At 48.0% G+C, this 25662-nt stretch overlaps 2 protein-coding genes across 3 annotated transcripts; both read right to left on the bottom strand.

The window, feature by feature from the left end:
• Positions 1-979: 979 nt before the first annotated feature.
• HEMGN (hemogen) lies at positions 980-13894 on the bottom strand. Of its 2 annotated transcripts, none has more exons than XM_066181485.1 (4): positions 13752-13894; positions 11367-11460; positions 10680-10951; positions 980-1163 (listed from the first exon to the last, which is right to left on the bottom strand). In XM_066181485.1, exons 1-4 carry the CDS (start codon positions 13831-13833, stop codon positions 1090-1092), a joined length of 522 nt encoding a protein of 173 aa, XP_066037582.1. In that variant the 5' UTR covers positions 13834-13894; the 3' UTR covers positions 980-1089. The 2 variants fall into 2 exon arrangements, with proteins under 2 accessions (XP_066037582.1, XP_066037581.1); XM_066181484.1 differs by lacking the exon at positions 980-1163 and adding an exon at positions 8898-9540.
• Positions 13895-20736: 6842 nt separating this feature from the next.
• Positions 20737-23698, bottom strand: SPINK4 (serine peptidase inhibitor Kazal type 4). The gene is made up of 4 exons (XM_066182397.1): positions 23543-23698; positions 22037-22071; positions 21616-21728; positions 20737-20904 (listed from the first exon to the last, which is right to left on the bottom strand). The coding sequence occupies exons 1-4, from the start codon at positions 23607-23609 to the stop codon at positions 20850-20852; spliced, it is 270 nt and encodes an 89-aa protein (XP_066038494.1). The 5' UTR covers positions 23610-23698; the 3' UTR covers positions 20737-20849.
• Positions 23699-25662: the final 1964 nt, after the last annotated feature.

The raw sequence follows: 25662 nt of genomic DNA, 5'->3' as shown, positions 1-25662 counted from the left end.
TAAACCTGTAGGAAACTCTTGCATGTGAGCACTGATGAGAAGAGAGAGGGGCCTTGGAAGTGCTCATTGCTCAAAGGACAGAGCCTCTCGGTTCTTGTTCTGCTCAGGTTCTGGTATAGTCAGGCACTGAGCAGAGTTTGAGAAAGAAGTGGACTGTACAGCCTAGGAGAATATTATATTCTATATGGGAGTTGGTTTTTTTTTTTGTATTTACTCTTCTACTACACCTGAAATAGAAATAAATCTTTATCTTGTTTGTAATGAATTGTCTCTGAGTTTACTCTTCCAAGCCTTCCCTGTACTCCTGAGACTGGAAGGCATACAGAGCAAGATGCGTGTCATGTGCTGCTCGTTGCTTTTAACCCTATCTGTCTTACCTTGGCTTTTTTTGGTCTGCTGAGTTGCTGAAGACATCAGAGGGAAGGAGGAGGGATGGGTCAGCCAGGCCAGGCCAAGGTGGTGTGTCAAACTTTCACAACCCCTTGAGTCACCAATCTGCTTTGAGGGTCTCCTGTCAGGCCACAAACATGCCCCAGACATCAGTTCATAAAGCTCCATCCCACCCATGTGTCTCTGCTAGAAAAAGGGACAGGTAGGGAAGGCTACTACCTGTGAGAGGAACAGGAGCTCAGAGATGGGCAAGGGGTTTGTGTTTGGCATTAATTAGTCTCTGATTGCTCCAACATGGGGCTGGGCCAGCTAGAGGAAGTCTTACCTTTGGAAACATTATGTTGCCTGTCCTGTTGCAGCAGCATCAGAAATGCTTGGTCTTGCCTCCTGCACCCCAGGCCTGTTGGTTTTTTTGGCTGCTGAGATGGAGCTCTGTCTTGGTTTAGATAGACAGGTATCTGCCAGGGAGGGTTGGAGTCTCTTTTGAAATGTAAGCTCTTCTTCTCTTTTTTTAAATTATCATAAATTTGCAATTAAAAGGCTGTCAGGCAAAGATTTTGGGAATAGGTATAGCAGTTCTTTACTAGGGATATAAAAATACAGATGTTGTAGTACAGAAGAACAAGCAAGCAAATAAACAAACAAGAAATCCTAGAAAAAACCTGACAGAGTCAGAAATACAACCTGACACCCTGTTGGTCAGGGTGTTGGAAGCAGTCTACAGTAAACCCTCCTGGAGTGGCAGATGTGGTTCTGTTGGAGTAGAGATGGTCCTGTTGAAAAAAAAAAGGGTCTAGTAATGGTGAGATGAGTCTGGTCTTCCTCCAGGGGTTCGGTGGAAAAAACTGGATACCTAGTGGGACTGTGGCTCCTTTTTATCTAGGTTAAGATGGTTTGGCTCCTCCTCCCTGCGTGGAGCATCTTACAATAGCACAGTGTAATGTGTCATGTCATTGATGAGCTCTTAATGGTCCATTAGCAGAAAACATTCCCATGGAAGTAGTGAAACAATGAAGAGAGATAAGTAGCACTCCACTATCTGATAAGCGATACTGACCCATTTGGGCAAAGATAAGCAATTCTGCTCCACCCAGATGGAATAGAATAATATGCTCTTTACAAAACCCATGACAAGTCCCCACAACCACAGGCTGACATTGTGTTCACCTTATGCAATGGGAACATCTCTGGGAACAATTCATCAAGCAATAACCATAGATAATGGGGGTAGTAACAGGCCTTCAGGGGCAGCTCCACATCTCGGGATGATGAACTGGCTTGCATATGGTTGAGATGGGGGCAGATGTTGCCCCTTCTCCCGCTAAGAGAGTGGTGACTGGCTTCCTGAGGGTGTTTGGGGGTTAGTGAATTCTGCAGCTGTTGCCCTGTCAACAGCCCAAGCTGCCTGGAGGGCAATGAATGAGATGAGAACAGGTAGTTTAATCTGCCAAGTTACCCAAAAGCAGATAGGAAAGACTTCTTCAGTAGCTTTGGGACTCACAAGTATGATTTATCTGCCTTTGAAAGTGACAAGGAGTGGATCACTTCTATCTATGAGAAAGAATAGGCAGGGGAGGCAGCTGCCATTTAGCCAGGAGGAAGTACCTTGGAGAGAGTCGAAAGCTTTGTGAGTTGTAGTTGGAGGGCAGTCTATGTAGCTGGAGCTGGGCTTTAGTTGCATCCATTACCTAGAGCTGCCATGTCAGTGACCAGAGAGGGCATCCCACTCATGCAGCACCTGGAAGTGAACTGATGTGAGCACAGGAAGGCTGATGGGGGTCTGACTTTACAGAGTCTGGTGTACGAGAATACAGTGGCCCATGTTGGCACAAAGAAAAACTTTACACACTTGTCTTGGTGTAATCTTGAAGCGCTGATTTGTTGGAAGCCCTCTCTAGACAGCAGAGCTGATTTCTTAACTCAGTCCAGTTGAAATGTATGTCTTCTCATGTCCGAGGTCAAAAAGTCAAGGTAGGAGATGATGGCATGTGCTGTACCTAGAAGCTGATGTTATTTTTGGGAGTTACTTTTGGATGTAGTGCAGTCATCCAATCCCTCTTTGTGTGGGCAGACTTAGGAGGAGGGAGGCCCAACTCAGGTCTGCCTGACTGAACTCTCACCACTTCTGCAGCATTGGGACACAGGGTGCAGCTGGCCATCAGCCACACTGCTTGGGCTATGAGGAGAAGAGGCTGTATCCTAGCCTCTTCTGATGATAGAAGTTAATAGAGCTATAGTACGCTCCGGGCCACGTGTCTGGCTGAAAATGGCCATGGAGAGGAAGCAGGAATATTAACTGTGGGCTCGCTCAGAAGAGCTTACTGAGCTCACTGCTATCCCTTCTCTGATGCCAGGAAGCTAAGATTCATTAGCCATTTAAGAATTTGCAAAGCTGTTGTCTGGATGTGAACTATGCTGTCCTGGGTTGAAGTATATTCTATCACCATCTTCATGAACTGTTGAAACCAGGTGAGGCAGTGCTCCCTGCCTCCCCCACTCTGGATTATCTTCTGTTAATGGGCCCATCAGCACCTTTGCCACACGACTCACAGATAACCCCCTCCTGGACTATCTCCTGTTAATGGGCCCATCAGGCCTTATCACATGACTCACCATCCCATTGTGAAATGCTCCACCCAGAGGGAGGAACCAAGCATTCCAGCCTGGATATAAGCTGAGACTCTGAACACCAGAGCAGCGCTTACTTACTGGACTCCCAGAGGACATGAGCTACTGCTGGATCTTCAGACCCGCTATTTCTACAGGATCACCACTTCAACAGAACCACTCTGCTTGGACTTCTACCACCATAAGGTGTCAGGTTGTGTTCTGTCTTTGTCAGTGTTCTTGTACTACTGCATTTATTTATTTCTTTTAATTTTTTCCCTATAAAATTATAATTCTGACTTACGATCTCCCACTGGTTTGATTTCAAACTAGTGCATATACAGAGACATCCTAATTGATTAAGGAACAGCTTCTGACCTTTCCTGTTCAGTGTCAGCACCAGAACTCTTGGTCCAGTTACTGAAACACATCTTGCTTGGTGCATGAACCACTCTAAAGCAATTATCCCTGAGGCTGGATTTTGCCAGGACACCATCTGCATCTCATGTTGACCTCTCCCACTTGGGGAAAAGTGCTCATGAATCCAGGCTGTCAGCTTCTGAGGTTAACAAATCATGTCCTAGGCCCCATATCACTTCTACAGCCATATGTTTTAGCATATGGCCTGTCATCAGGCTCACTGGAGTGCCCTAGAATTGGCCAATTAAATAGTGGCTCCCTAGCCACCCTTCCCGTGTTCTCAGGTTTATGACTGCAAGAATAGTGGGGGAGGAAGACTTACAGGGTATTAGCATTGTGGTGTCTTCAACAGGCAGATCATGATGTTCTCAGAGAAGGTTTCCTCCTCTTCATCAGGAAGCTCACACTGATGGTGATGATTTCTTCCTTCTCCATCTTTGGGTACACTTGAGTTTATTTCTGTATGTGTATTCTTTTTCAGTAAATTCTTTTGGTGGTTTGGTCTCGAGTTTTTTGGTTTGGTTTTTTTTTGTTCTCCTTTTTTCTCTAAAATTGCCTTTATTTGAATAACATGGGCTTGCATTTCTACAGCAATAAGTGACTGACCACTGCAATAGACTTGGACCTTGGAGTTACAGTCTGGTGTTGTACTGGAGTTACAGACAGGTCAGGCCACACAGAATAAATGCCTAAGTGAGAAGTGCCACCCTGTCATGGTATGAGAGGCCATGCCTGGGTATTATTGTTGCTGTTGGTGGCTTTTTCATAGAGGAAAAGGGGATGAATCAGGGCTTTGACCTTTATGCAGGAAACATTTGTTTAAAAAAAAAAAAATTCCTTCTTGGGTAATTTCTTCTGTATTTTCTTTTCATGGAGTTTTTCTCCACCCTTCCCTTCTAGAGAAAAGGCAAAAGAAAAAGGCCTTTTGAAGGTTTCATGCCTTCCCTCTTAAGTGAATATAAGATATAGTACCACTCTGCCACAACAGGAGTTGAACTTAAATCCAGGAAGACCTTACACAGTTGGAGAGACCTCATAGTACCTTCCACTATCCAAAGGAGGCCTACAGGAAAACTGGAGAGGGACTTTTGACAAGATCCATGTGCTAGGCAAAGGGCAATGACTTAAAAGTGAAGGAGGATAGATTTAGATCAGGTATTTGGAAGAAATTCCTGTGAGGGTGGAGAGGCACAGGTTGCCCGGAGAAGGTATGGATGCCCCACCCCTGGAAGTGTTGAAAGCCAGGCTGGATGGGTCTGTGAACAATCGGGGGAAAAGAGATGATATTTTAAGATCCTTTTCAACCCAAACTATTCGGTGCTGCCGCTAGGGAGCACTGCCGGCCGCGCCGGGCGGGACGGAGCGCGGAGCGCCGCTGGAAAAGGAGACCAGCCGATTTGGGCCTCTGCCAAGGGAGGCTCGTCCTTGCGCAGAGCGCGGTGCTGAGCCCCAAAGGCGCACACGGGAACTGCGCCCTCAGCCCGCCATCCGAGTTTGGAGGAGCAAGCAGCCATGTCCAGGGTCATGTGGTTAATGCTGCACCCAAGCTCCGTTTTAGTGCTTTTGTGAGTTCCCAAGGAGATGGTCTGTAGAGGAGACAGTCGATAAAAGCGTCATTTTAAAGGCTGCAAATCACAGATCACACTGTTTACCACAAAAGCTGTATCTTGGTTACTTTGTGTTTTCTGTGTCCTGTCAGTAAAAACCTCAGGCTGTCTGAGGGAGACACAGGCACATTTCATGCTCAGCACCCCACGTCCATCTGGATGGACTGAATTTCAGGTCGTGGGCTTCGACAAGTGCCATCCCTGCTGCCTTATGCGATCCCACACCAGGAATAATGGATCCAGTTAGGGTCACCCAGAGCATTCTTATATTGGAGCTCAACTGAGGCCATCAGGGCAGGGAGCTGGTGCACAGGATAGGCTGAAGGATTCAGGGTTGTTCTCATGGAGAGGAGGTGAGCATGGAGTCTAATTTGCAGGCTGAAAGAGGGGTTTCAGAGAAGACAGAGCTGAGATCTTCTCTGAAGTGCACCAAGATGGAGAAAGAGGCAAGGAGTTTAAGCTGTGCTGAGGGAAGGCTTGATGGGACATAAAGGAAAAACTTTATTTCCTTGAAAGTGGGGCAGCCCTGGAGTGAGGACAAGAGGGGGATGATCTCATGTCTTGAAGAAGGTCAACATTTGATTGGAGAAATTCCAAAGCAGTCTGGTCAGACTTAGCCATGCTCTGAGCTGGGGTTGGAATGAAGATCTCCAGAAATCTCTCCTTGCTTAACTTTTTCTAAAGTTATATGATTTCCTGGTGAAACAGAAGAGGCAGGCCAGGTAGTGGAGCACTGATGACCCTAGCTGGAGACACAGCTCTGCTCTGTGGCAGCCCTGGCATCAGCAAAGGTGTTTATTTAAATAGTGAACAGGATGGGAAGGAGCAGAGCTAACAAGTTCTGAGCAGGAGGTGGTGGCCAAAGAGGGAGTGGGTATTTGCTGTCTCCAGGATTTACTGCTTAAAGTCAATATTAGTAAACTAATCAGCAGATTTTTCTTATCGCTGCAAGACCAGGCACTTATGGGGTGGAATGGCTTTCACTGACCTGTGGTGAAAGCCTCTGGCTCTAAGTTCCTTGCCCACTTCTTTCTGCTGATGCTTAGCTATGACTTAACTTCTGCTATGGACAGGAAGATTCTTCTGGTTCAAAACATCACCCATGAGCAACAGCCTGCCACAGATCACCCCTGACTTTCAGCAGATGTAGGGTACCCCGTATATTAAGAGCAATTTGAGTAGTGGGAAGCCAAGGTGCACAAACCAAACAACTTCCCTTGTCCCATAGAGTTGGAAGCATGTTTCCTGAAAGGGTATTGAAAGGTAATCAAAATGGACAGAGGAGAGTCTGGTTCTCCAGGATATGATGTTAGGTTTCCTCTCCTCAGCTGTCATGTCATGACTTGTCAACACTCAGGATGGCTTCCCATTCTTGGAAGGAGAGGGGACAGAACCTGAAGCCCTGAGAAAAGCTCACAGGACCATGTTCAATCCAGCCCAGTTGACATTAACCAATATCCTCCTGAATCTCACTAGTGAGAAGACAACCACAGTGGTTGTGTCCACTGTGTACCACATCATGCCTTCATCTGCATGCCTCAGGGAGCAGGTTAGAGCATCCTGGAGGAGCCTCAGGAGCCCCTGCCACTTTACAGCACAGCAAAACATGTCAGGCACTTATCTGGCTCCCTGTGCTAGTCCCATAGCTTAGAAGCTATTTCCCTGCACCTATTCCTTTTCTTTGTCAGTAAGCAGGCTGCAGTCAGTTAAAGGTCTCTGGCTTCCTCCAGACTTCTCCTTCATGTCAGACCTAGACTGTAGTTGTGAAAATTTGCTTCACTGGACTCTCTGTCAATGGCCCATTATAATGTAATAAAGACATCTGTCTTGGACTCAGGAAGGAGGGAATAGAGGGAGAAGGTGATTTATTGCACAAGCAAAACAGCAGCCTCCCTATCCTAGATACAGCTTGCCAGCCTGTCCCCAGCTCCATTCAGGCAGCAGAAACTACCTCAGAGGTACACATGGACCATCATAAGTCCAGCTTCACACCTGAACCACATCTGTATAAGCAACAGCTCTCTTTTCTGTCCTCTCACCAGAGAGAGAAGCAGTGCATGGTGTGTTTAAGTGTTGATTAGGAGGGCTTTATCTTTCTCTTGTTCAGTTGGTGATAAGATTTGTTGTTTGCATGTACATCTTTCTTACTGTCTGACAAAGAAGACAGACTAGGAGCAGCTCTAAGAAAGAGTGTGCAGTACCTGGGATGACTCCAGGACTTCCTGGTCACCAAAGGCATCTCCATAGAGATGGGCAGAGGTGCTTGCTCTGGTTCCTGCATATCTCTGCCCTCAGGGAGCTCCCCCAGCCCTTCCAGTGCAAACATTAGCTCTGCTGCCCATGTGTGTTTCGAGAGTGGGTGTTGCCCCATGTTCATGGACTCCTCACTCTACCAGGCCTTCACCACCACCTACAGTTTCACTTCACAATGGAGAAGGTGGAATGCGGTTGTTCTGTGCCCTCCTTGATTGATATGAGCTGTAAGACGAGTCTAAAGCTCCCCAGAAGTTTCTTCTCCCCAAAATCTAAAGGGCTTTGGAAGCTAGGAGGGTTAAATGTCTGCAGATGCTGAGCGGGCAGGATGGCTGATTCCCTCTCCCTGTCAGCACTATGGAGGACTGGGAAGCTGGGAAGGGCCACTGACTCTTGCTGGTCTCTGCCCACATGGCACATGTGGGACTCCACCAGGTGGAAGGGTCTCCTGGCCTGCCTTGCAGCAGCCAAAGCCCAGCCTTTCTGCAGCATGGTGCAGGCACCACACTTGCAGGAGGACCCCCCACAACTGTTGTGATGTTGCTCAACCATAACATGACCTCCAGCCTCTGGCTTCACTTCAGCCTCAGCTACCTTCCCCCAGTGCCTTGGTCTAAAAGCAAATCTCCCAGATAGAAGCTCCTTCCATGCTGCAGGCTTTCCACAAAGTCCTCTTGTTGTACCTCAGGTATTTGGGGTTGTGGGTGAAGTTTGAGTGGTTCATGGCAGAAGCTGAGAGACCTTGTTCAGCTGTCACGGGTGTCATTAACTCAAGGGGAGAGGAAAACCTCATGTTAGCTGATATGTCTATGGAGACCAAAACAGTGTCAGGTTGCCTGTGTAGGGAAACCCATCCTTCCAGGAGCTCCCCGTGGGGAATGGAGCTGGATTTGCTTTGGTATGGTGCTACTGAATGCTTTCTGCTTTCACACCCACCAGGTGCTTTAGAGCTTCTGGCAGTGTATCTGTTGGGGTCAGGATTTCAGCGTGGGGAGGCTGTGCAAAGAGCTGGCAAGCACTTGCTCCTCATGTGATGTCCCTGGGACCAAAGCAGGGGTGGGTTGTCTCCATCTTGTCACTGGAGAGACATTTACTGGTTAGATGTCACACATGCTGTGACATAGAGCCTCGAGGGCTCTGGGACAGCCGGAGCAACATGTGCAGAGCCAAAAAAAATTCCTTCAGATCAAGGGTGCCCTCAGGGCCTGGCCAGCCTTGTGCTCTGGGAGACAGGCCTTTGGGAAGTCAGACAATGGCAATATAACCTCCACTCCTTATCAAGAGGAGAAGGATCCTCTGTGTCAGGATATTACAGGAATGAAAGACAGCCTCTTCCCCAGCTCTGCACAGGAACAAGGACCATAAGACCCAAAACATGGGGAGAGACACAGAGAACCCCATTACCTCCTGGCTTCAGCAGAAATCCTGTGTGAAGACTGGGGAGACAGGAAGACAATGACTGCACATAGTGTCTCCTCTCTTTGCCCCAATGGCATTTTCCTGACAAAAGTGTATAATTCAGCCAAGTTTCAGCCCAATGCACTCAGCTGTTTTCAACCATCTTTTGTTTGTCTTACAATGTCAGAGTGAAGCTGCACAGAAATTAAAACCAAAAAATACTTCCAGCTTAGAAAAGATGTTTATTGCAGAGGAAAACAGGCTATGAGAAAAACTCCCAGGAAAAGAAAAAAAAAAGAAAAAAAAAAAAAAGAAAGAAAAAAAAAGGTGCAAAGAGTGGTGAGGTTTATAGGATGCAGCAGAAAGCCCAAGCTGGGCTTCCTCAGCCAGCTAAAAATCACAGTGGGTGTTAGCTTTGCAATGCCACTTACATTTATATAAATAAGAAATGACTTTCAGAAATATAGATGGATGCTGGACTGTATGACTGAACTGTATTGTGGCAGAGCACTGTGAAGACTTCTGTGGGCCCAAGGAAAACAGCCTGCTTGCAGAGAGAGCAGGGAGCTTATAAACCACAGGCAACTTCCTAGGGGCTGCCTCTCTAACCTGGAAGAAGCATAGAAAGCAGAGTGACAAGGAGAGTGTGGGCTTTGTGACTCTCAAGAATGCAGCTGCTCAAAATCACTGTGCCATACTTATCAAGCTGGTGAGGCAAGAGTCAAAATAAAAAATATCCCAAATTAATCAGAAAGTTATTACGGAATATGTGTGTTGAATTCATTATCCTGGTGGTCATTTTCCAGAGGAGTATTTAACTCTTCTAGTGTATCAGTTTCTGCTGGTTTCAGCACATCCTCTTCACCTATAAGGCATGTAAAAGGCAGATCATTTCATACTGAGGGATTCTCCTGTGTTTACCTCTCTGTTCCATGTTAAAACAACTCCACTCCCCGCCTCCCTGTCTCCTGCAATTGCCTGGAGAAGGTGTTAACTAGATCAGAGTGAATTGCCTGCTTTTCAAGGACAGACCGAGTTGTGGAGGGGAGTTGGAAAAGGTAAAGCACTGGCAGGTTTAAAGCCTGAGGCAATAACCTCAATCCTGATGGTTGCCCATTTCAAGACCTCGGGGCTGGAGGCTGGACACCCACCCCAGAGCCCAGGACACAGAATAGCTGTTTTCCATGGCACAAGGGTACCACATGCCTTGCAGCAACAGGCCTTTTCTTCCCCACTGCAGAGACATTGCTGGAAACGCAGTAGTTGAGGGTCAGAGGATTGTCACTTCCTCTGAAGAAAATCCTGGTTTTGAAGCAACCTGCATGCTTGACCCACTGACTGCTAAAATGAATGTAATCTACTCTTCCCACACTAGATCTGAGAGCAACTCCTGCTGCAGTAGCTGTAAATGGATTTTCTGCCCAGACACCAGCCTGCCATTCAGACCAGCTTAGTGCCCTCCATGCCTCAGTCCTGGCAGGTTTCAAAGGTGTAGTTGCCTGCAGACACCCACCCCTTGTCCCAATGCCCACTTTGTGCTCCCACCATGCCAGTGTCAGTCCTGAAACTGGACGTACTGTGGACAGATCATGTCCAGACTTTGGCTCCCCCAACCAGCTCTGACCACAAAAAAACGCATCCTCTCTCCACAGAGAAGAGATCTTCACAGAGATATCCCCCTGCACTAGTATGGCTCTTGGGAGAGCCCCAGAAGTGTTCTTAGGACAAGGAGTTATTAAGGACCAGGTCCACAGCACCATTCCAATAACTGACAGTAGTGGACTTTTTATCACCCTCCTGGACTTGAAGAGAGCTATCTGGCTCCACAGTCCGACCATCTCCCCACCCTTTCTCAGCTACCCAAGTTTTGTGGGGCAGGGACCCATGCCCTGGAGGTGCTGTGGAGTTGTTGGCAAGGTGGGCGCCCTTGGCTGACAGTGCTCAAGAGGCACCACTGCACTGCCCCCCAAGCCACCATGGGCCAGAAGCTCTGCGGCCACTCACCAGCAGGGTCCAAGCTCCTGTCTGCCAGATCCCCTTCCGTTGCCACTGCTTGTATCCCATCAAGAATGTTCTGGATGGTCAGCATAGGTGGCTGCTGTTGATACTCTGGTTCAGGCAGTGCTGGCTCAGAGGGCACTGGCTCAGCCTTCTCCTTTGGGTCAGGCTGGGGGTCCACTGCTGGCTCTGACTCCAGGACAGCCTTCACTGCTGTCTGACGGCCCCGTCCTCTTTTGGCTCTTCTGCCTCTCCCTTGCTGTTCCATCTTATAGTCTCTGCCAGAGGATTTCACAAGGATGATGGCTTGGGAATAGGACAAAGGACTTTCCCTTCTGCCCTAAGGCAGCTTTGCTGGGTCCCCCTGTTGTGATTATGACCCAGTTCATCCCGGCTGCAATTCTGCAGCCCCCCTTCTGAGCTCTGCACAACAGCCTTCTGCAGCTGCACCAGTCAGGAGGTAGGGCAACAAATTTTTCCTCAGCCCACATTACAACTGGGGTTGTCTTGCTATTCCCCCATCCACCTCTCCCCCCAGTGCCTGGGTAGACCTTGAGCAGCTAGTGGCTCCTGGTCATGTTTCCCCACTGAAGACTGATGCCTCTGTCCTTGGGTGAAGATGGAGGGGCTGGGCCATGTCTGGGCTCAGGTTAAGTGCACCACAAAAGAAATGATAGAAAAAGCAAGATTTACCTCAGAACCCAGTGAGCTGAATCTTTCTCCAGGGCTTCTGCTTTTCTTTTCCTGAGCAATTCCCGGTCTCTCAAGCGACGGGTTATGATGACATCTACAAGGATAGAGTGGGTGCTAACATGACATTCTGATCCCCCCTGCCTGGTACTAGAGCACTGATGCAAGAGGCCATGATTTCTTTTGTCCCAAAGGGTTCTTGATGTGAAACTACTTGAGCACTGTATTTCCAGCACAGCCTCAGTGGTAGAATTTGATGACACAGCACCCAAAATTCCCAGGCTCTTAGCCTGACAATTACTCTAGATTTCCAGTTACAATTCATTGGGGTGACCCATGTCCAACCTACTCCCCTACTGCAGGCACCTAGGGCATGGTGCCTTTGATCAGACGTCAGTACAGACTGCAAGATTATTCTTCATGTTTGCTCCTCTGTTACCCTTTTTCCCCAGACAGCTGGAACTGGCCACCACTGAAATTAAGATATCTGTCTAACAACCAAGAAGAAAGCCTTGACCCACAGAACAGACAGTCCTTCAAAAAAGGAACAGCACTGTGGCGGCAAGGATGAGCCAGAGGGTCCAGCCTTACCCACACAGATGCTCATGTGCATTAGGGGGAGATGGTGATATAACTAGAGACCAAGACAGGGCCAGTACACACTGCTAGGTTTGAGAAGATTTGTCCTAAAACCCACACAAACAGCCCCAAGCTGGTCTGCTGGTCTGTCTGTGAGGAAGACCATGGCAGGGCCGAAGAAAGACTAACTGATGTGAGAAAGCTCCAATTCTGGCTTTATTATTTGGGCAGGATGTGCAGCAGAGAGGAGCCCTCCCCAGATCCCAGTCACTCTCTGACATGCCTTCCTTGGCCAAGGTAACCAGTGTCCATTTCACTGGTTGCAAAGGGCTCCAAATGGCTTCCCGAGGCAAAGACCAGCCTAGAAAATGGTCTGAACTTTACTTCTCCATATCTTTGTTCTAAAAGACAGCAATTCCTGATGATTTCTAGTGTAGACTCTAAGCTGTGATAATAAAAACTTGTCTAAAATGAAGGAGCATGAGATCCAGTCCTGGGAGACAGGGGGAGCAACACTACTGCCCTGAGGCCTTGAGGGAGAGGGAATTCTTCCCAAATGTACATGGAAGAGACCACAAAAGAACTGTTTTTCATAGTTTCAACAAAACCCACACAAGTGGAAAAGCAAAACTATGACCTGCTCTTTCCAGATGTAATCAGATCCAGCTCCCTTCACAAAAAGACTCACCTCACACTAAAATAGTGAATCATTGAAAATTTGTCATTTTGTCATTCCCTTGATCAGACGTAGAAGTGTCAAGGTGAGAAAGACTTCTGAAGCTGAGCTGGGATTACAGCTCTTTTATCCCAGACATTTATTAAATGCAAGAAAAATTGTAGTCCAGGACAGGACAATGGAAAACTGACAGGAGGAGCCAGTCTCTGCCCAAAGTAGACTTTTTATACAAGACACTTCTGATGATTAATAATAATCTTACAGATATTTAGCTTGGAGAGTATTTATGTTGGTCTATGCTTCAATGTCCTCATCAAAGCAGAGTCAACTTTAAAATTACATCTGACTGCTCAGGACACTGTCCAGGGAAGTTGAGAATAACTCTAAGACAAATGGGAGGTTGTTCTCTGACATGAAGCAGTAACAGAGACAGTAGGGCTCAGCCAGCAGGAGATGACTCTGCCATCCACATAGAAAAAGGCAGTAAACTCCCTGGGAAGATGAGGTTACAAGTTGCAGTAGCAGGATCTGCACAGGGCCTCAGTTCAGCTACTGAAGTACATAGTCGCTTGCACATCCCATTTACAGCTAAGGCAATTTTCTTTTCCTTTCAAATGTCTTGTGAGCTGTAAAAGTAATTTTAGCTGCTTGCAATCAGTATTCTTCCCAGTCCATTCTAAGAAAACACCCCTCATTCACTTCTATTTGGTCCAAGAAAGCACTCCCACAACAGCTCCAAAGCTGTCACCTGCCAGCACTATGCAGGAAAGATCACAGTAAAACATATGCATCCTGATAAAAAAATATTTACTAGAGGACACAAAGAAACAGAATTAAATGAAAAGAAGAAGAAAAAAATCAAGCTGTAAAAACAATGAGGCAGTACTGCCAGTCTGCAAACAGACAGTCTACTGATGCTCTCTGAAGGGCTTAAGTTGAAAAGCTCTTACATGTGCTTCTGCCTTCGTGATCTGAAACATGACATATAAAAAGACAAGTATTCGCAGTTAAATGTGCATCCTCCACCCCCCAAGCATAGACTAATAATTATTAGTTCCTTTCTGAGGAACGCTTGGTAACAAAAATCATGCTCTCCTCTCTCCAAAAACTCAAGTTAGGAATGTTCTCATTACCTGGCACAGCATACTCCTCACAGGTAGCAGAGGCTGGCAGGGAAGAGTCCGAAGAAGCATGGTCTTTGCCTAAACTCTCCATTGCTCTTTGCAGTTTTAATTAGAAAGCAGCTTAGTTCCCTGGAAACAGCATCTGGAGATACTGGTGCAGCATAATGAGAGCTTGAAAAAAAAAGCAGACTGCCCGCCCCAAACCTCTTATCTGGCCAGGCCACTAGGGGAGTAATAATATTCTCCTTATCGGAGTGCAAAGGTATGTGAGTCTCTGTCCAGGATCTACTGTGTGGATTGCAAAACATGTTAGTGCTTTTGTACTGCAAATAATTCCACTTCAGATAGGAAATTTACACTCACTGCTGCTAAACTGTGACTGAAAAGCTCTCCTTTGTAGTGGACATGGCAGGGCAGGATGTGGCACTGCCTCACTGCTGCTTTCCAGAGTAAGATGCAGGGGTGTGTTGTTAGTCCTTGAGGACCCCTTGAGAGGTCTGAAATGGGACATATGCTTTCTGAAGGTGTTTGCATAGGATCCCAGCAATGATGGGAGGAAGGGACATCCTCCAGCTCCCCTCACAGCAGGACTGGCTGCTTCACAAGGTTAGGATGGCTGTGTTGTCATATTCTTTGGAAACCCCTAAGAATGGGGACTGTTACAGTCATGTTACCTGTCCAAGAGCTGCACCACTTTCCTGGGATCCAGATAGAATAATAAATCCACGCCAGCCTGGCTATGCATGTTGAGGATTTCCTAATGATTCTTTGATCCAGTCCATGGTGGATCAGGACTATGAACAAAGCACTTCACTCATGAAGCAACGTGGCAATGGGCAGCCCCAGTAAAATCAGTGGGAAGATCCAGCTATTCCCTTGCCACTCCCAAATCATCCCATAGGATGATTTCCTTAAGTGGCTGTTCCTAATTGCTGGTTGCAGCCCCAGCCCCTTGCAGCCCCAGCCCTGCAAGCTAGTGCAGCCTCTCCAGGACCATCTGCAGGGCCAGAATTGCTGCAAAGGGGAAGCTGCTGCTTGGTACTATGGCTTCAATGCTGTGAGCCTGCTCCTTATTCTGTGGGAATGACCAGGCCCCTACATCAGTGCATGTGAGATGAGGGGGTAATCTTGGCCTCTCCTGAAACTGCCTTCATAGTTTCTTATGCCAGGATAGCACAGAAAAGCTCAGGCTTTTATTGTGTGTAACAATTCTGACGGACCAGAGATACCTCTTCAGCCAGTTTCTAGCACACTCAGCTGCTATCAGCACTATTCTCCACCAGACACTCAACTACTTATGGACATGAGGTGTTAGTGCCCCATATCCCTTCCCTACCTGCCCTCCATGAATTAAAAAGTGGTTCAAAAGGCTGGCAGAACAACTTGATGTGTCTACCCCCACATCCCCTGGGACCTGACTACCTTTCATCCCATCTCCTTGAGCAGTCTCAGGACTTGCCCTGAGGGAAGCAGCTCTTCAGAGATGAGCAGATCTGGCTGCCTCCAATCTTTGCCAGTCTTTTTTATTTTTAGTGTACATCCTGTGCTCTCAGCAGGATCTCTCTCTAGGTCCCTGGAAACTCTACAGCTTGAAACTTCATGAATGTTGTTTTCTTAAGATGTAACCTTGGAGGTCCATGGTCATCTCTGTTGCCATTCTTCTTATCCCCCGAGCTATCACTTTACTCTAGGGCTCCTGCCCTGTGTCCACTGCAGATTACATGGTACCTCCAGAGAGGTGGGGTAGGTCTAACAGCCCCAAAGGAGAAACAGGGTGGTGGCAGCAGAGCAGATATGGGAAGGCTCTGATATGGAAGGGTGGGCCAGGAGCATGGATGGCATAAAGAGATGTGGGGCTACCAAGTCATTTACAGAAAGCTTCTTATAGCTCAGTCACAAATGAAGACAAGGTGTCCCAAGCTGGTGAGGGTGTCCATGTTCCAGCACTGTGTGATGCTGCAAAGCCCTAGAGACACTCTGGTCATGCAGACATCTGAAAACTGTATCGTAGCAGAACACTTCACTAGGCAGAGGCATTGCTTGTGGAGGGCCAAACATATCTGACCTTAAACATTGTTTCTGTTTTTGTGTCCCTCTTAACAAAAAATGACATTATCACAGAACCACATAATATGCTGAGCTGGAAAGGACACAGCAGGATCATTGAGTATAACTCCTGTTCCTGCACAGAACACCACAAAATCACACCATATGCCTGAGAGCATTGTCCAAATGCTTCTTGAACTCTGACACACCTGGTGTAGAGACCACTTCCCTGGGAAGCCTGTTCCAGTGCCCAGCCACGCTCTGGGTGAAAAACCTTTTCCTGATACCCAGCCTAAACCTCCTTTGACTCAGCTTTAGGCCAATCCCTTGGGTCCTGTCACTGGTCACCACAGAGAAGAGACCAGTGCCTGCCCCTCCTCCTCAAGAAGTGGTAACTGCAATGAGGTCTCAGTCTTCTCCAGGATGAGCAAACCAATGATCTCAGCTACTCTTCATATGACTTCACCTCAAAGCCATTCACCCATTTTGTTGCCCTCCTCTGAACACTTTCTAAGAGCTCAATATCTTTCTTATATCCAAAACTGCACCCAAAACTGCCCCCAGCACTCGAGGTGAGGCTGCCCCAATGCAGAGCAGAGTGGAACAATCTCCTCCCTTGCCTGGCTAGTGATGCTGTTCCTGATGCCCCCAGACCATGTTTGGTCCTCCTGGCTGCCAGGGAATTGCTGACTTATGTTCAACTTGCCATAGACCAGGTCCTTTTCCATGGAGCTGCTCTCTAGCCTCTCATTCCCCAGTCTATACACATATCCAGGGTTGCCCCATCCCCGGTGGAGAAACTGAAGTGCTTAGGACATGTTCAAAGAAGAGCAAAGAAGCTGGCAAAGAGTCCAGAAAACAAGTCTTGTGAGGAGTGACTGAGGGAGCTGAGGGCATTGAACTTGAAGAGAAGGAAACTGATGGGACACCTTATTGCTCTCTAGAGCTTCCTGATTGTAGATTGTAGACTGGTAGAGGTCCATGTCTTCTCCCAAGTAACAAGCAATAGAACAAGAAGAAGTTACCTCAAATTGCTTTGAGGTAGGTTTAGGTTGGATGTCAGGCTGCCCAGGACAGTGGTGGAGTCACTGTTCCTGGAGATATTTAAAAGATGTGTAGACATGGTGCTTAAGGGACATGGCTTCCTGCAGAACATGACTGTTAATGGTTGGATTTCATGGTCTTAAGGGTCTTTTTTCAACCTAAATGATTCTCTATTCTGGACTGCTTGCGAGTGGAATGAAACATGGAAGAAAGGGTGGAAATCCCTGCGTGTTTCAGTGCTCCGTGGGAACTGGGCATGTACTCAGGCTGTGGCTAAGTCAGCTTTTCATACCAACCATCTACTCAGTCACCCCAATGCCTGGTGAGGGCTGATAAGTGACTCTTGACTCAGCAAAATATTGCCATAAGACACTGCAGAGCCGGTACTGTGAATGTTTCCCCATTTCGTCTGTCTTGGACCTTGGAGGGAGCATTTGTAAAAGAAAGAATCACTGTGCTTCCAGGTTCTTCAGAGGTGTTAAATGGAATAGATGGACTTCAAAATCTTACAGAGCTTGCCCTTGCATCTCTCAGGAGGGAAATCTCTGGGAGACACTTACCCCTTGAATATAAGTTACTTTGAATGCCAAGGAAGCAATTTCAGTATCCCACAGAAAACTTTGGCAACGGTTAGCAATGTGGAAATTACAGGCCCCACCACCTACTTTCAAGTTGTCTATGCTGTGAAGTAGAGGGACTGAGATGTGGCCAAAGCTGCACCCACTTTGCTGCAAATAGATTTGTATAAGTGGGTTAAATTTTCTTGGCTATATGAACTATTGTAGCTGGAAGCACCAAGTGCCTCTTCCCTCCCCTTTCTCTCCACATTTCAGTTCAGCTAGCTCAGGGCCATTTTCACTGATGTGTCCAGTTTCCTAGGTGAGGCCCTAGAAGACGTCAACTGAGTGTTCAGCAACCTGAGTATCTCCAGTGTTACAGACTCCTCAAATGTCATTGGAGCTGCTTGGTAGGGGAACATCACCAAACTTGGGTACATCTCACCATGTCCCCACACAGCTTTCAACACACTAATACCCTAGGAAAGTTTTGTCCAAGGGACAAACACTCCTAGGGCTGGATCCTGCCATTGGTGGGACTGCTTTCACTGTAGACACAACACCAGGCTTTGGATCTATGTGTAAGTCAAAGGTCTTTACGAGCCTCAAGGGTATCTGTTCCCCCCATCTGGTAAGGCTGCTGCAGAGCGCTATCCAGAGACCTACATATCCCTCCCTGCAGTCATGGATGCAGCCCTGGTCAACAAGCGCAACTGGGGAAGCTATGCTGCTGCCACTCTTACAGGGTGTCAGGGCACTTTTTCCAGTTTTGGCTCACAGGACAATGACAGAGAAGCAACTTGCAAGCTTGTCTTTCACTCCCTGACTTGAGGAAACTTGTCTGGTTGCAACACATTGCTCTGGGAGCAGGACTACTCATTGCTCTCTGTGACAAACTATAGTCCCTGTGAAAGCAGATAATCCCTTTCTTTCCCTGCCTTGACTGAAGCATGGAAAGATGAGAAACAGACAGACAAATTGAACAGGAAGAGTGTATGCAAAAGTGCAAAATCATACGCATACTCTCTGGCACAGATCAGGGCATTGCAGACATCTTGCTGTCCACCAGCTGCTTCCTGAGTCTCACCTGACCTTGCCAGACACATCTGTTGGGCTTCAGAGTCAGGCTCTCTGCACCAGACTGGTCTTGTACAGGCCCTGAGGTCTGTGGTAGTATTCAGTCATTGCCTTCACCCTTCCCTTGGTCTGGCACTTGCTTTTGAGACATGTGAAATAAACAGTCAAATCCACAAGTCCCATGAGTGTCTCTGAATTTCTGTGTGTAGACCCTATCCTGTGGCTGCCCATGCTCTGACCTTGCAGGTCTGGCCTATTAGCCTGTGCTTTAGTTCCACAGTTTCTGAATAAACACTCCACTTTGTGCTGGAGGCACATGGTTTCCCTCTTCAGAAGAGTTTCTGCATGGTCTGTGTTGTTTTTTCCTAGCCTCTGCACATAAATAGCTGTGGCTCTCAGGGCATACACAGCACACACACTCTCTTGGGCTGCAGCCACTCTGCCAGCCCAGCTCAAGCCATGGCGTGGGGCTGAGATGCTGCTGACACTTGTCCACCCCAGGAGAGAATGAGCCCCAGTTATGCTAAGCTGGGCATAACCTTCCCCTCAGTCCTGGCAGAAAACTGGGATAGAGCTGCCCAAATAAATCCTGCCTGTGGCTCAGTTGGCAGCAGCAGGAGCAGAAAACCTCAGGACAGAAGTGAGCAATGCATTTGTGTTGTTCACTGTGAATGTTTTGGGGTTCATAGCCCTACCAAAGCCTTTCCCTGTGGTGCAGGGGAGACAGCAAGGTCTGCAGAGAAGAACTGGCAATACAGAGAGTAGCACACAGCCAGACCACCATGCTATTTGTGGACTGGAAGGGGACAAACAGGCTTGCAGAGCCTTGGGACAAATGAACAGGTAATGGCAGCTGCCATGGACAGGTGTCCCCTCCTCTGTAGAAAGTGGAAAGGGTACAGAAAGGAAAACAGGGAAAATCAAAGCCCCGGACAACCCTAAGCAACTAGTCAGGCTAGGACTTTTAATCCTGGGAGAGAACTTTCTAAGGAGAATAAGGTTTTTGATGACAGCAGTTGCATCTGGGACAGAAAATTGTGGATACATCTGACTGAGCACAGCTGTTTAATGCTCCTCAATACTATTTGCAGCTGCAGCATTAAATCTGTCAGCAGTGGCTTTGTTGTGCATTGTGGTGCTATGGGTGTCCCACCGGGTGGCTCCAGCAAGGTGCAGAACTGGGTGAGAGGGTGAATTCCAGCTGACCAAGCACAACAGTCGTAGTAGACACTGGCATATCTCCCAGACTCCGAGGATGGTCACTGACTTTGTGGAGCTCACTTGACCACACGGTGGACCCTGGACTCCTACTCAGGTGCCTGCAAATCAGAGCTGTATGGTATACTAGTATAGTAGCAAGTCAGAGCAACATGATCTCCTGTGGGTGAGCACAGACTTATCCTTGGAAGGTTTCAATTCACCCTGAAGCTGGTCAGAAATCTCAGCTGGGAATTCTGAGCACATACAAGATCTGGTGCTGGCCTGAAATGAGCTAAGGAGGCAAGCCCTGCATTAGCCCTCTGACCTCTGCCACTGTGAGCAAAGGGGGCCCCTCACCTGCCCAAGCTGTATGGCCTGGTTGCAGGTATTTTGTGAAAGGTGAGTTGTGTCCATGTGCTAGAAGTGAGAGATAAAAGAGCAAAGGAAGCCCCAAAGACTGCTGGTGCACACTGACACTATTACCTTGGTGGGACTGAGCCCTGCCACAATCTCAAAGATGGCCCTGACACCAGGAGCAACCTAGACCTGAAAATTCTTCATTTGGGGTTTTTCTCAAGTGCTGGAGCAGACATCTGGGATTCCTGGTGTTCACCATCTCTGCTCAGGCTCTTTCCATGCTCCCATGTGTTATCTGAGCTGGTGGGTATATGAAACAACCTTAGATAAAAAGTAGAATAACATCTAAAATGAGCAGTGCAGATGTTTCTATTTTCAATTTACATCAGCTTGGGAACCAGTGAAGCAGGGACCCAGGGAGTCATCTTCTCTCATGCCAGAGAAACTTTATTTTACCTTCACTAAATTGCCTCCTACAAAAAAAACCCTGTGCCTGTTCAGCATCTTCTTCATCAGGACTGGTCCGTTTTTTTCTAGTCCCCCATAGCCTTTCTCGCAGGATTGTGGGTGAGGTAATACTCTCTGCAGAGCACCCCAGTTTGTTATGTGGATTTGAAATTACTGTTTTGACTGTGCACCTTTAGTTGCCAGTGGGAACTGGCTTACACTGTTTTCCTCCGGCCATGCGTAAAAAAAGTGCTGTTGAAACAAGATTGTGCATGTCATTTTATTATTCACTACAGCTAGCTTAAGTGTGCAATCAGCACAGAGCACACAGGATCAATTAATCACCTGCTTTTTAGGCTCAGGAAAGATATCAGAAAGCTCAGGTATCTTGACACTCCCCATCTTTCAAAATCCGGATGTCTTGCCTGGTTTTCCTAGAGTAATATAGGAAAAAAAGAGTAAGACATCAAAAAACCCAAACCCATTCAGTGAGTCATACTTCGGCTGCATTCCATCAAATGGAATAGAGCTGACTGTTACAAAACTGAGCTGATCATTTTCCTGTCTCAAGAGCTGAGGTGATTGCAACATCCTGGCTGACGGATGTATCCTCCCATGGCCTGTGGCACTGGTGGTGCATCTGCAGCCCAACCTCCTCACAGCAGGGCTGTCCCCAGCAGGAGGTTATGGTGGCCATGTCTCTGAGCCCCAGCCACCACTCCCAAGAATGGAGACCCCCCTCACACCTCTGTGGTGCACCACCAATTTGACCTGGTGCCTGTGTCAAGTTTTCACCCTCTTGGGGCTGCTGTTTGTGTGTGTTGGCCCATGTTGTATTGCCTGCACCCAGATGACTGAAGCTCCATACCATCTGCAACTGTAGGCCGCTGCTGGATACCCACAGGCATCCCCTTCCTCAGACTGGCTGGGTACAGCTCCTCTGCATTTCCTTGCAGCTTCACTTGACAAGATGGTCGTCCCTCCCCTCCTGCAGCCTGGCACACGGTTTGTGTTATTTGCCGTGCAAGTGCAGCCTGCCGTGGCTTTTCCCAGGCTCTGGGGAGCCTGAATGACTACTTCACAAACACCCAGTTTCAACAGCCAAAATTAGACCCAAGAGGTTCCTGACAAGGGCATGAGCTTACATTTTTTCCACACAGAGCTGGCATTCATTGGCATAGGTATTCCCGTCGGTCCCACAGATGGGCAAGTACAGGAGGGGGCAGGCCTGCAGGTCAACCAGGCCTTCACACACCGGCTGGAAAGGAGAAACCACAGCATGCATTTCAGTGCCAGCAGCACCCACTTCTTCCCCCCAGAAACCCAGGCAGGAGAAAGTGCCATAGGCAACCTGGTTCCCTCTGTCTCAGAGCAGTGCATGCCCACAGAGGAGCAGGGGCTCCTGAATCCCTCAGTAGGACTAATGGCCTGGGCTTTGGTGTGGGTTTGGTGCTGGAACACCAGCTAGCATGAGGCTGGGGATGATTGCCGGGAACAGTCTGTCTCCTAGACACACCTGGCATACCCATCTCAAGCCATGAACAAAGAAAACCAGAAGCATCTTACCCTTCTCAGGCCACTCCCTTCATTCAGCTCTGCCCCTGAAACAGAGCAGAGACCCATGAGCATGGCACACCTGTGCCTGACGGCAGAAGCATGAGATATTGACAGAGGATCACATCCAAACCAAAGGGAAGGCAGTTTTGTGCAGAGCCCATTCAGGACTGAATCAGCTCTGAGGGTTTCATGGTGGGGGGGGGTGGATCAGTTTGCTGCTGCATGCCAATCTCTGCCAGCAGCACAGTACACAGCTTCCATCCACAGCTGAGCTGGCTGGAACAAAGCTGTGAATGCCTGTTCCCACCCCCTAAGCCCTCTCCCAACAACTCTCTCTCCCAGTTTCTGGGTCTGACGTTCCACAGAGTATCCAGCACGTCTCAGGAAATAGGAAACCATGCAATGCAGCATGAAGCATAGGGTACCCTCAGAGGGATGCGGCTTGGTGATATTGTTGGAATCCTAGAAACTTAGAATTGGGTGTTTTAGTGGATAGTAATACATATGAGTCAAGATGGAGGATTTTGGGTGTTGTCTTTGTCCTTCTTTGCCTTTTTCTTCCTTCTTCTTCATGAGTTTAGTTGTCTGTAATTGGATGAAAAAGGTCCGCATTGCAGGCCTTGGGTGATCATTAATGGGTCAAAAGTATAAATAATATAGATGTTGCCTAGTTATTGGGTAATTATTACTTAAATAACCTTGGAAAGAGTTAGAAGCTCTCCATTTTACCTCATTTCCATAGCTTGCTAGTTAAGCTCATGGCTTGTGAGCCTGTAAATACTGTAAATAGATAAGATAGAATAAACATTCCAAATCCAAGCTCGAGCTTGGCATTTCCTGAGTATTATTCGTCCTGACCTTGGCAGAGAAGAAAAGAAGCCAAAACCCTTACAGTCTTGCACAGCTGGACAACTGCCACCTCTAGGGAGAGTGGTATTTTGTGGGTTTCTTTTACTCAGGCAAGCAGAGCAGTAGCAGCAGTTCACAGCCCACCTGTGCAGTGCACAGATGTCCTGGGAGCATGAAGGCTTACACACAAGCAGTTGCAGGACCACCACTACCTGCACATAGGTAGCAATGGCTTCCCAGCACCTACAAACAGGTGTTTCCCATGTAAATATGCTGAGCACATACTGTTCTTGCAAAGACTTGCCAGTTTTCATGGAGGCAGGAACTGCAGCAGCTGCCACTGCAGTGTACATGCTGTTCTCCCAGGGTCTGGTTCCTTTTCACATTGTGGACTCTCCCCTCTCCCAGACCACTCCCAAGTGCAATCCATTTGATGAACCAGCCTGTAACCCTTGCGACAAGCTGCTAATAAGGAAGGCACTGTGTGTTTGCTCCAGTCTTTCTTCCTCACCATGCTACCACTGTTTTCCCTAACCTCACCTCCTCTCCAAATCAGAATTTCTGGGTCTTTCTGCCGTATCATGCATTTTCATGGAAATGCATGATACGTCTGTCATTTCCAACCCACCACCGATGAACCAGCCTCCAGCAGCAGAGCAGATTTACCTCCAGCAGCAACAAGAGTCACGATTGCTGCCATCAGCAGCAGCAGCAGCAGCTTTCTCCCAGGCATTGTCAGTTCAGGCAGACCTGCTCATACACCTCTCTCTGCTCATGGCTGCCTTTATAGGGGAGGGCACAGCCTTATCTCAAGAACACTGGGAAAAGTAGTGTTCTGTTCCTGCTGGGAGCAGCTGGACTGTACACCCTAAGGGATCACTTAGGCACTCTCACACATAAGATAAACTTTCCCCTGAAACTTCCCACTTGTCAGCTTCAGGTGGCAGCACCGGAGGCTGCTTTACAATCCCTTTGCACTGTAGTCAGATGTTGTGGTTTGACACTGGCCAAATGCCAGGCAGCCACAGAAACCTCTCACTCAACTTCCCCTGCTACACCTGGGCATAGGAGAGAAAAATTAAATGAAGGCTTCATGATTTGATATAAAGACTGGCAGAAAACACTCCAAGGACAAGAGAGGTTTGACTTAGAGGTACAAAGTGAATTTATTACTAACAAAATTAGAGGAGGCTAATGAGAAGGAAAATAAGCCCTTAAAAACACCTTTCTTTCCCCACAGCCCTTCCCTCCTTCCTACTGACAGTGCGGGGAGACCGAGAGGGGGGTACAGGTCAGTTTGTCACTTGAGGTGTTCTTCTGCTGCACAGGGAGAAAAGTTGCTCCCATGTGAGACCATGAGGTCCCTCCCACGGGAGACAGTTCTCTGTAAACTTCTCCAGCATGGCTCCAATCTCATGAGCAGGAGTCCTCCCAAAACTGCTGCATCATAAGTCCCTCCCATGGGTGAACAGTTCTCCCAAAACTGCTGTGTTTGTGAGTCACTCTTTACAGGGTGCAGTCCTCCAAGGACAGGCTGCTCCAGCCTGGGAGCAGGGCCCTTCTTTCTACTGGGTCTCCCACTGGATCACAGCCTCCTCCAGGCATCCACCTTCTCTGTCATGGGCACCTCCCCCAAGGGATTGCAGGTGGATCTCTGCATCCCCTGTGGATCCCCATGGGCTGCAGGGACACAGCTGTTTCACCATGGGCTGCACCACAGGCTGCAGAGAAATCTCAGCTCCAGTGCCTGTGTGAGAAATGAAGTCTAAACAACTCCTAGATGTTAGTTACAAAGTTATAAAGTCATGATCAAAGTTAGTTTAAAAATTGTAATGATAGTATTAAAAACTGTTTGTATTCATTTTTGTACTCTCTGCCTTAAAAATCCTACTAACTTTTCCCATCGCTTCCCCGTTAGGTAAGACTGCTGCTGTTTCCCCCCAACATTGCCGCCCCCCCCTCCATTTTAGTTTCCTCACCAGGACTCCGTCTCCTCTCTGCCCTGTTGCTCCAGACTCATCCGCCAGAGCCCTACTCTCCGCCTCCCCTCCAGCTGGTCTCTGCCCACACTGACACCCCCCCCCCCACTCACCAGTGCCAGCCCGAGTATGTAAATTACAAAGCCCAGGTGCATGATGGGACTGAATCTATATCAGAAGCCCCTATAGAAACAAGCCAACTCAGAATCTAGATCTGCGAGGGACAGCACTGAACTGGCAACACCCAGAAGGATGTATGAACAATCGCTTGTATCTTGCTGTAACTTCAAAAGTTCTTAGAGAGCGGGACATCCCTGGGCTCGCTGCAAGCCAAGACAGTTTTCTGGGACTCCCGCAAGAAAGAGAACTCACATTTTGCGGGGAGAGGTGCAGGATGGATTGCACATCCCCCTAAGCAGTGTAGCTCCAAGCAGGAGGAGCGGAAGCCACCCTCGAGACCCCCCCCTTTCCTAAGAGCTGGAATCAGTTAAAGAGGAAACATTGTTTCTTGCCCATTTATAACACCTGGAGCACCTCCTGCCCCACTGAACCTTCTACACTGACCTTGGTGTCTCCATGTTGTTTCCCTCTCATGTTCTCACCTTGTCCTCTTCTCTGGCTGAATTAACACTGTGCACCTCACTTTGTTTTGGTTTTCTTATTAAATATGTTATCACTGAGGCGTTATCAATGTCTCTAATTGGCCCAGCCTTGGCCAGTGGCATGTCCGTCCTCAGAGCCATCAGGGGCTGGCTCTGCCAGACATGATGGAAGTTTCCAGCAGCTTCTCACAGAAGCCACCTCTAT

This window comes from Chamaea fasciata, unplaced genomic scaffold (assembly GCF_029207755.1).
Source record: "Chamaea fasciata isolate MVZ Bird 193981 ecotype frontalis unplaced genomic scaffold, bChaFas1.0.hap1 SCAF_4, whole genome shotgun sequence".
Lineage (NCBI taxonomy): Eukaryota > Metazoa > Chordata > Aves > Passeriformes > Sylviidae > Chamaea > Chamaea fasciata.
The sequence above is the reverse complement of the archived record's forward strand: the minus strand, read 5'-3'. Positions and strand labels throughout refer to the sequence as shown.

Excerpts from the sequence above, each read along its gene's own strand:
- HEMGN (XM_066181484.1), bottom strand. The coding sequence starts at position 13,833 with ATGGAGAGTTTAGGCAAAGACCATGCTTCTTCGGACTCTTCCCTGCCA. Across the intron at positions 11,461-13,751 it reads TGAGGAGTATGCTGTGCCAG|ATGTCATCATAACCCGTCGC; the intron begins GTAATGAGAACA and ends CTATCCTTGTAG. Across the intron at positions 10,952-11,366 it reads TCAGCTCACTGGGTTCTGAG|AGACTATAAGATGGAACAGC; the intron begins GTAAATCTTGCT and ends ATCCTCTGGCAG.
- SPINK4 (XM_066182397.1), bottom strand. The coding sequence starts at position 23,609 with ATGCCTGGGAGAAAGCTGCTGCTGCTGCTGCTGATGGCAGCAATCGTG. Across the intron at positions 22,072-23,542 it reads GACTCTTGTTGCTGCTGGAG|GGGCAGAGCTGAATGAAGGG; the intron begins GTAAATCTGCTC and ends GCTCTGTTTCAG. Across the intron at positions 20,905-21,615 it reads CAGCTCTGTGTGGAAAAAAT|GAAAACCAGGCAAGACATCC; the intron begins GTAAGCTCATGC and ends ATATTACTCTAG.